Raw genomic sequence first — 10849 nt, forward strand, 5'->3', positions numbered from 1 at the left:
AAAGTATGCACCGACGACCAGGTGGCTGCCTTGCACACTTGCGTCACTGACGCCTGATGATGGAAGGTCCAGGAGGCACTCAGCGCCTGAATAGAGTGTGCCTTCACCACAAAGGGAGAAACCAGCCCCTGACAGAATAGGCCTGAGTCACCGTTTGTCTGATCCATCTAGAAATGGTCGCCGAGGAAGCAGACATCCCCTTCTTTGGCCCATCCGCGATCACGAACAGGGAGTCTGACCTCCGAAAGAACTCAGTGGCCGCCAAATACACCCTGATCGCCCCAACCACATCCAAGGTGTGTAAGGCAAATTCCCTCGGATGTTGTGGCCTGGGACATAGGGAAGGCAACAAAATGTCTTCATTTAAATGGAAATCAGAAACAACTTTTGGAAGGAACGAAGGACAAGGACGAAGAACCACCTTGTCATTATGAATCACCAGGTAGGGCGTGCGACAGGATAGCACCGCCAATTTCGGTGAATTTCTCAAATATTTTCAAACGGAGGCTTCCGTAGAACCGAAAGCACCAGATTCAAGTCGTACAGTGGCAAGGGAAATCGCACAGGTGGAACCACATGTCGCACCCCCTGAATAAAGGTACGCACCATTAAATGCGAAGCCAGGGGGCATTGAAATAAAAGCGCCAAGGCCGACACCTGGCCCTTGATGGTACTCAAGGCCAAATTCGTTGCAACGCCCCACTGAAAAGTAAAAATCCGAGCCACCGAAAAGGAACGTGGGTGAAACCCCACTGACTCACACCATGAAATGTACGCTTCCCACGTCAGATGATGTACCTTCCTGGAAGTAGACTTCCTAGCTTTGAGTAGTGTTGGGATCACCAACCCAGGTAAGCCTCTATCCTTCAACACCTGGCTTTAAACAGCCAGGCCACTAAAGCAGGGTGGAAGATTGGCCCTTGGGATATCAGATCCTCCCTGAGAGGCAGCCGTCAGGGAGCGTCTGCGACCAGATGCACCAGGTCGGCGTACCAGGACCAACGAGGACAGTCCGGGGCCACTAGAATGACCGGAATTCCTTTGGCCTCGATCCTGCGTAACAGCCGAGGCAGAAGCTTGAGAGAAGGAAAGGCGTAGATCAGACGATACTGGCCCCACGGAGCCACCAGAGCGTCTGAGGCATCCGCCCAGAGGGTCCCCAAGACCTGGCCACAAACATCTGCACCTTCCTGTTGACCCGGGATGCCATCAGATCTACCTCTGGAGAGCCCCATTGCAGACATACCTGTTGAAATAACGCCTGATAAAAGGGACAACTCCCCTTGGTCCAACACTTGTCGACTGAGGTAATCCGCCTGCCAGTTGTCTACCCCTGGAATGTGGATGGCGGAGAAGGCAGGGATGAAGCGCTCTGCCCACCGGAGAATGTCTGCTACTTCCAGGCCCGCTAACACACTCCTTGTTCTTCCATGGTGGTTGATACATGCCACCGCCGTGGCATTGTCCGACTGGATCCGGATCGAAGTCTGATTGAAGTCGATCCGTCCAATGATCCAGACAGAGTCTGATCGCCCGGAGTTCCAAGATGTTGATAAGTAGCCTGGATTCCTCCAGCGACCCTGAGCCGAGCTCAGGCCCTGGACTCCTCCCCACCCGGACAGACTGGCATCAGTGGCGACAACCATCCAGTACAGAGGGAGAAAGGATTTCCCCTGCTGAAGATCCGGGAAACAAAGCCATCAGATTAGGGACCCTTTGGCTCCTTGGCTCAGCCGAATCTGACTGTCCAGAAACCCGGACATTTGTCCCATTTTAACAAGATCTCCTTTTGCAGGGGTCTCGTATGGAACTGAGCCGCCTTGAACGTAGACACCATCAGACCTAGCACCCGCATGCAAGTCTGCAGGGAGACCCACCTGCTGGACAGCATTAAGCGGGTTCCCGTCTGTAACTTCTGGAGTTTGTCCTGTGGAAGGAACACTCTGGCCAGAGCGTAATCCAGAGTCAGACCCAGATAAACCAATTTCTGAACTGGAATCAGCACAGACTTTTGGTAATTTATCAGCCACTCAAAGTCTGAATAGCGATCTCCACGTCACCCCTCAGGGTCGCTGGGGACTCTGCTCGCAGCAGAAGGTCATCCAAATAGCCCAGAATAGCAATTCCCCGCTGGCGCAGCAGCGCCAGAACCAGGCCCAACACCTTGGTGAAGACCCGAGGAGCGGAGCAAAGGGTAATGCCACAAACTGATAATTCTCCTCTCCCAAAGCAAAGGGGAGGAACCGCTGGTGTTGTGCACATATCAAAATGTGCAGGTAGGCATCCTTGATGTCGATGGAGGCAAGAAAGTCCCCCTGATGAAGCGATACCACCGAGCGAATGGATTCCATTTTGAACTTCCGCACCCGCACAAAGCGGTTCAGGGCCTTGAGGTCGTACGTACTGTACCCTCTTTTTTGGAGATCGTAAACAGGTTTGAATAAAAACCCAGGAAAGGTTCCGACACCGGAGCCGGGACAATCACCCCTTAAAGCAACAGGCCTTGCACTGCGCCTCGGAGGGCTAACAAGCGGTCCGGAGACAGATGCAGATTGGACAGAAAAAAAATCTGCTTGGGGGAAAAGACTGGAACTCGATCTTGTAACCAGACAGAATCACTTCGTGGACCCACATTTCCTTTATCAGAGAGGTCCACGTGCCCGGAAACCAGCGAAGACGTCCCCCCCACCCGGACTGCAGGTGAGGGTGCCCCTTCACGCCGAAGGAGCCTTATCTGGGGGCTCTCGGTTTGCCTGACCAGGGTCGCTTGAAACCTCCCGAGGGACTTTGAGCTTTTATTAGTGGACCCCGAGGGACAAAAAAAAAAAAACTTTCTTTGTGCCGAGAAGGAAGGACCACGCTTGCGACGTGGCTCCTTCCCCCTTTTTGACTGTGGAAGAAAAAGTACTCTTCCCCCCTGTGACACTCTTAATGATATCCAGAGTGGCCCCAAACAAACGATCGCCTTGAAAATATGGATAACGCACAGCGAAGCACTTTGGGATCGCAAAGGGACGTTCGGGACGCTCCCATTCCTTATAGACAAACTTGTCAAAAAAAGGAGGGACAAGGGAACACTTTTGCCGCGCAAGACAGCTTGTGAGTGTCAAAAGGGACCGGCAACTGAACCGCAGCTGCATCCTCCATTTTTAAAGTTTCCTGCACAGATGCAGTCAGTGCGTCCACCAGCGCCTTCTCGTGCGCAGCCACCGGGGCAGAGGAATCATCCTCACTGTCCGAAAAATCTATTAAGGCCGCAGAGTGGGCCTCGTCCATGGCAGCCGAATAAGATTCAGGATCTGACGAGACAGATGAAGCAGGGGAAGGCGGGGGGACGCTTCTTGCTAGTCCGCCGCCCAAGAGTCACCTCCATCCGGGACACAAAGGACTTCAGGGCCGCTGTTAGTGCGTCAACAGATGGCTGGGACCCAGAGGGACCTGCAGCCTCTGATAGGGGGTCAGGTGGGGAAACATGCTCCTGAGACTCCATAGAGGAAGAAGAGACCCCCCCCCCCCCAAGAGCGACCACTGCAAAGGGACCCCCCCCCACACCGATAGTGGTACCGGAACACCAGGACACCCCACAGCCTGCAGCAGAGAGATGAAGGGATCCCACCAGACTCACCACCCCACCAGCATAGCGCTTGCTGCTTCAGGTGTAGACCCGCACACACGTGGCGTCCAAGGAAGAGGATAACACAGGAGTCAGCATCGGGTTAAAAAGGAGGAGATTCCGCCTGCTAAAAACACCATCTGGGCTACACAGTAATGGCCGCCGCTGCCTGAGCGCAAAAACTAACAAATCATGGCTGCCTAGCTACACAAACATGGCCGCCAGCCATAAGGAGTCAGCAGGCACTAGGGGGGAAAAGACGCCGGCTATGGCAAAATGGCTGCTGGCCACGCTACACGAGGCTGACACAGACCAAGCCCCTGAAAGGGAGAATCTGGGCACCGGACCCCTGGGAGCACCCAGTGCCTCCTCCCCCCCCCCTCCGGTAAGCACTGCACCTGGCGGCACGCACCCCCTGCCCACCAGTACTCAACCCCATCCCCCAGGATCCATCATGGCACCACACTACCCCATATAGAGGAGGGTGGGGGAAAGGAGGACTACCAGGGGACCTCGAGGGACCATCCTCCCCAGAAAGAGAGGATGCAAGGGCGGAGAGAAACCCACAGGACCGACCGACCAGGGGAGGGGCCCACGTCCACCGCAAACCCACCAAGGGGAGAGGTGGGACATTTACTCACCATACCAGGACCAGGCGGGCACCGCCTCAGATAGAACCTCCTCGCCACTGAATTGGGGGGCTGTCGGCCATGAGGGATGCTGCAACTCGAGCCGAGACCCCGTAGTTTGCGACCTCATGAGACGTTTAACTCGCAGGACCAGCCCCCTGTCCAGTGGGGCTATGTCGCAGCCGACCTAGTGCATAGCTGTAGTCTGCACGCACTTGCTGGTCAGACTGGAGAGACCACTGGATCAAATGTCCAGCCCGTCTCCCAGTCTGGCAGTTGATTGCAGATCTCACCGGAAAAAAATCCAGGAAAAAAAAAAACAACAAACCAAAAAATAAAATTTGCCAGAACTAGAGATCCCAGCAGGGAGCTAGGTCCTTACTCCCGACTAGGCAGAAAGAAAACTGAAGGCCTATAGCAGAGGGGGGGGGGGGTGTATATCACCTAGGACTGCCCATGAGTGTAGCCAAGTCTTTTTTCTGCCTAGTGTTCTACTCCTGTAGGGGGCGATATAACCCTATGGTTCTGAATAAGGAAGCGCTGTGTCGGTCAATGAATGAATGAGAAATGTCATTTCCTGCTTGTGTAATTGGAATACTGATTTTCCAAGAACTCTGCAATAAGATAGAAATTCGATTTTTGGCATTCAGTGCACCAAAAATTTAATTTTTGGTGAGGTCCTCCCAAAGAGAAATCAGGTCTAAAAGGAATGCAGGTCCTGCAGGAGCAGCAGCCGATTTATGATTAAAAAAGCACTCCCATACAGATTCACTCACACATGGACACAAAACAAACAGCTATTCCTTCCGAATAACAAAGGGTAGTAATCTGCACCAGTTTGTTAAAATCCCTGCAATATACATAGATCACCCAGAGGGGAATGTTTTTTTTTTTTCCCCCTAAACAAAAGTGGAGTTACTCTTTAACCGGTTCCCGTCGACAGAATGGCACGGCTGGGCAAATGGGCGTACCTATACATCCCTTTAAATTTGCCGCCGTGCCATTGTGTGCGCACCGGCTGGGAGCTCCGTGAGTTGGGTCGCGGGTCCCGTGGACTCGATCACCGTGGGGATACCCGCGATTGCCTCATGGAGATGAAGAACATGGAGATGCTAATGTAAACAAGCATCTCCCCGTTCTGCCTAGTGACAGTGTCACTGATCTCTGCTCCCTGTGATTGGGAGCAGAGATCAGTGACACTGTCACGTAGCCACGCCCCCCCACAGTTAGAATTACTCCCCAGGACATACATGACCCCTACACTGCCCCCTAGTGGTTAGCCCCTTCACTGCCAGTGTCATTTACACAGGAATCAGTGCATTTGTATAGCACTGATTACTGTATAAATTACAATGGTCCCAAAAATGTGTCAAAAATGTCTGATTTGTCCGCCTTAATTTCGCAGTCACGATAAAAAAAAAAAAAAAAAAAAAAATCGCTGATCGCTGCCATTACTAGTAAAAAAAAAAAAAAATTATTAATAAAAATGCCATAAAACTATCCCCTATTTTGTAGACGCTATAACTTTTGCGCAAACCAATCAATAAACGCTTATTGCTATTTTTTTTTTTTTTTTTTACCAAAAATATGTAGAAGAATACGTATCAGCCTAAACTGAGTTTTTTTTATATATTTTTGGGGATATTTATTATAGCAAAATGCAAAAAATAATGCGTTTTTTTTCCAAATTGACTGGGTTTTTTTTTGTTTATAGCGCAAAAAATAAAAACCGCAGACGTGATCAAATACAACCAAAAGAAAGCTCTATTTGTGGGGAAAAAAAAAAGGACGTCAATTTTGTTTGGGAGCCACGTCGCACGACCGCGCAATTGTCAGTTAAAGCGACGCAGTGCCAAATCGCAAAAAGTGCTCTGGTCTTTGGCCAGCAAAATGGTCCGGGGCTTAAGTGGTTAATGCCTATAAAAAAAAAATATTAAACATGAAATGGAATAATAATGAATTGAATATATTTTAGGATTTTTCCGAAAGGGATCAAGCGACTTTGGATTCCATCATGGAGCTTTTAAAGAAAATTAATAAAAGAGAGGAGAAGGTTGAATATCTAAATAGTAAATTACAAGAGACGTTTGCTGGACTGGCATCTCTCTTACAGTGTAAAACAGGTAGGTGTCAGTGGTAGTAGGTTGACAGAATAATACTGTAGAGATTTGGTATTAAAGTGCATCATGTTGGCCATAGTTTTTATCAATTGTCCTGAATGTGATCTAATTAGGAGGTTGAGGCTGGGTTCACACATATGCAAATTGGATGCGGCTTACACCGTATCCAATTCGCAGAACATTTGAAAATATGTTCTTTTCAATGGGTCCGGTTCACATATAAGCGTTGCATCTGCAGTCCGCATTGCACAGAAAACGTGTGCGTTTTCTAGGCAGTGCGGTGCGAATTGCAGGCACATAATCTTCAATGGGAACACATCTGATTCGCAGACGTGTTCCGTTCTGAACATAAATTCTCTCCCCCTCCTCACTACACCTCCCCCCTCTCCCTGGTCAGCTGATCTGCAGCTACAGCAACTGATTTTGATCTTCGCCGGGAAACCGGAGCTGCAATTCGCACCGCACGTGTGAACCCAGCCCCACACTGGTACGATGTCTGAGATTGGATGCAATTCGCACCACAAATCACATGCGATCTCTGTGCGATGCAATTTCAGCCATACAGATAGTATGGCTGAAATCGCATCGCATTCAGACCAAACTCGCACAGGATCCTTTTTTTGGTCCGCAGCAGAATTGGACCGATCTGAATCGATCTGATTCCTGTCCAAATTTTGCAGATCGCACTGCGATATGCAAACCAATTTAGGGGTATCAAACTTTTAACTGACACTCCCAGCAGTTCGCATAGGGCAGTGTGAACTGTCGCCAGGAGACATGCGATGCGGGAACCCGCCGCGGATTGTCAGGGTTCACGCATCGCAGCAGCGTGAACCTACCCTAAAGTGGAACTCAAGGCAAATGGCTAAATACCCAGTTTATATAAAAATGTTTAGTTTTAAATCTGTGCAGCTATCTTGTGATTTCAGATTCAGAATACTTTTTTTAATCCCAAAGGGAAATTACTAATTTACACACATCTCCCACACCACACCCCCAGACAGGTGAGGCGTTTATTTATTACTCCCATTTCACTCTCCACTTCCAGCCTGGTCATTGGACAGCGATACAACACCATCAACACCTCTTTCCAGGTAGCAGGGAGGTGATCCTGTAAAGAGAAAATGTATATTCATTGAACAGAATTACAAATCCTTGGGAAGGTGAAACAGCCCCCAAAGCGAGGTTGATTTACTAAAACTGCAGACAGTCAAAAGTGGTGTATAGCAACCAATCAGCTGCTAGAATTTTTTGTCAAATTTAATTGAACAAACTGAAGTTACAAGCTGATTGGCTACCATGCACAGCTTTTGCACTCTCCAGTCTCGGTTCACACGGATGCGATTTCTGTTGTGACAGGTGCGAGTCTAATGCTAATTCTTGAGGAGATTTGGACTAGCTGGAGATATAATTCACACAGGAGTGCCAGTTCACACTTATGCAAATTCTATGCAGATCAGATGTAATCCGAAAAGCATAGATTTGCATGTCATCGAGAAAAAAGCATTATTTCCAAAGAAGGCTGTTCACATCGATCCATTTAAAAAAAAAAAGGGTCCTGTGTGAGTTTAGTGCGGGTGCGGTGCAAGTTTAATCTCCAGCTATGCCCAGTCCCCCAGAAATCGCATTCAGTTCGCACCTGTCAACACAACTGGCATCACTTCGCACCGCATCACTGTGAACTAGGACGGACCCTTTTTTGACCGGATCAAATTCGCACCGCATATATGGGAACAGCTTTCATTGGAAATAATGCTTTTTTTTTTTTTTTTTTTTTTTTAGATGACATGCAAATCTATGCATTTCGGATGCCATTTGATCCACATAGAATTGGCATACGTGTAAACCAGCACTCCTAAGTTTCAACTTTTTCGCTGTTTGAGCACCAGTGCCATATATTCAATAATCTGGAGGTGGATGGAATAGGAAATGTTATGTGAGATTTATGCACATTGGTAGATGAGGATATACTGCAGTTAGATTTTGCCTGGCCTGTTCAAGGTTCGCAGGGACAAAGATCAGACTGGGAAAAAGTTTTCTTCTCCTTGCAAAGGTTATCTACAAACCAAGTCTGAAGTGACCTGCTTTGGCCAATAACTGGCAAATTAGAAGCAGCTTTGGTTAGCCAGGCCACCATTGCACTAGTGATGCAATCAATGAAAACATCACGAAAATGTGAAGGCTCAAATCAGACAGCTTTATGTTAGTTCTCCCTTAAATGTTCTTTTTAGAAACATGTTCTTTAGTCTAACCTGACCATGCATGTCAAAGTATGGATGAGAGTTAGATACAAAAATAAAAAAAATAAAATCAACAATTGATATATGACCGTATCACAGGCTATTCAATAATATCTTCCCATCACTTTATTTCAGGAAAGGAAGGCATTCACTGAACCCTGCTGCCTTGAAACAAGGACATCCAATCTTCGAAGACATTTTTATTTTTTACAGTCACATCAAACAAAAATGTATATATGACAAATCAACGTATAAAAGAAATACATAAGATGCCAATGACTCACCTTCATGAATCCACAAAACAAATAAATATAATATTACAAGAACCCAAAAGACACAATATGAATGACCATTTTTATGTACAAGGAGCTCTGAGTGCGCCCTGCACAGAAACTAATACAGAATGGAAAGATGAAATGCTATTCAAGTTAGACCTGTCATTCACCATGGAGCTTTACCAAATGCAAAAACTAGTAGACAGGACAGTTTTGCCCTCAATTTGTGAATACTAGTCTGAATCATCACATAAAGCAATTAAAAGGCATTTAGAAAGATGCGGTCTTCCAGCCCGCTTCATGCCTTTCAATTCTGTCTGGGAGAGTAAGGCCCCTTTCACGTGGCCAGCTTTTTGCGGGTTCCGGATTAACCGGGTTGTGCGTTTAGCATCGGCCGCTGTCAGCCCGACATATGCTGATTGCACAACCAAAAGCTGCTGATTGCACGTAGTCATACAGTGCGATTAGCTGCGATTTTGGGGCAGATGTCTGAGCCTGGATGCAGTCAACTGTATCCAGGCTCGGACATCTGTCCTGGAACCTCAGCGAATCGCTGTGTGTGTGGCTACGTGCGATCAGCAGCAGCTGTGAGCCCACCATTAGTTGAACTGGGATGAGCAGCCGATGATAAATAACCCAGTCATTCCTGCAGAATTCAGAAGAAATCCACTGGAATTCAGCAGCCGCAACAAACTGGTCGTGTGAAAGGGGCCTTAGGGCAGGGTTCACACCTATGGGAATTGGTGGTTTCTCCGCATCCAATTCGCATAGCAGGAGAATGTGACCGGCTCTCTATGGAGCCGGTGCACATATCTCCGGGGCAGCTGCGGAGCGCACTGCACAAATGCTGTGCATCTTTGGCTCAGTTTCAGGGCAGAATTCAGGCAAAGATTCGGCCCCGATTTGTTCCTGAAACAGAGAACAGGGACGCAAAGCGTTCCTGTGCGATCCACGACCGGTTTAGGTGTGAACCAAGCCTTAAGGACAAGTTTATACTTAAAGTGATTGTAAGGGTTAGTTTTTTTTTTTTTAATAACAAACGTATCATACTTGCCTCCACTGTGCTGCTCGTTTTGCACAGAGTGGCCCCAAACCTCGTCTTCTGAGGTCCCCTGGCGACTTTTGCGGCTCCTCCCCACATCAGGTAACCCCCTAGGAGAAGCGCTCTCCTGAGGGGTGCCTTGCGGGCGCGCTCCCAAGTCCAGCATTCGGCGTCCATAGCCGCCAAATGTATGACTCGGCCCTGCCCCCGAGTCATTGGATTTGATTGACAGCAGCGGGAGCCAATGGCTGCCCTCCTCGACTCCCTAGCCTAATCCAATCTAGACAGCAGTGACCCCTTCTGCTTCAAAATCTTCTACAGTGCCTGCGACATAAATTTCAATGGGGTTGTACTCCTAGCCTCTTGTAGTATAAAAGAGTATGGCCATATTCAAGTCCAGAGGAACTCACTGGGTAGCACTGCTGAATATTATGGCCCAGTGGGGGGTAAACATCTGAGAAGGCCACCATTGTCAGCAATGGTTAGTAATCATCTGGGTGGTGAATGTCTGGGTTAGACACACTTTCACACTGGCTTTCGCTCCATTCACTCCTATGGGGCAGCAGATGTCAGCGGGGACATGTCCGCTGACACCTGCTGCTATCCGATCTGCCAAATCCAGACGGATGGTGACCCTATTTTTCGTCCGTCTTGCGGAACCGCTGAAAACAGACAGGCAGTCCGTTTTAATCCGATCTCCCCATAGAGGAGAGCAGGACTCTGACAGGTCTGTCTCAGCATAGTGAGCAGAGACGGACCTGTCATCTGCCTGCTCAGCGGAACGATCCCCCACTGAGCACAGCAGAGTCCACCGAGCGGACCGCCCATGTAAAGGGACCCCAAGGAGGATGATTTTTTTGTAAATGTGAAGTTATGCAGAGATCTTAAAAACTGTTGATATAAAAACAATGATTTAGTTAGCTGTATACA

At 48.5% G+C, this 10849-nt stretch overlaps 1 protein-coding gene across 1 annotated transcript in view; it reads left to right on the forward strand.

The window, feature by feature from the left end:
- Nucleotides 1–8935, forward strand: part of CCDC175 (coiled-coil domain containing 175) — a 95980-nt gene extending 87045 nt beyond the window's left edge. Inside the window, exons 19-20 of the mRNA XM_073609357.1 lie at nt 6218–6365; nt 8738–8935. Of these exons, the coding sequence (XP_073465458.1) occupies nt 6218–6365; nt 8738–8757 (168 nt within the window). The 3' untranslated portion in view covers nt 8758–8935. The remainder of the gene's footprint in view (nt 1–6217; nt 6366–8737) is intronic.
- The last annotated feature ends 1914 nt before the right edge of the window (nt 8936–10849 follow it).

This window comes from Aquarana catesbeiana, linkage group LG13 (assembly GCF_042186555.1).
Source record: "Aquarana catesbeiana isolate 2022-GZ linkage group LG13, ASM4218655v1, whole genome shotgun sequence".
Classification (NCBI taxonomy): domain Eukaryota; kingdom Metazoa; phylum Chordata; class Amphibia; order Anura; family Ranidae; genus Aquarana; species Aquarana catesbeiana.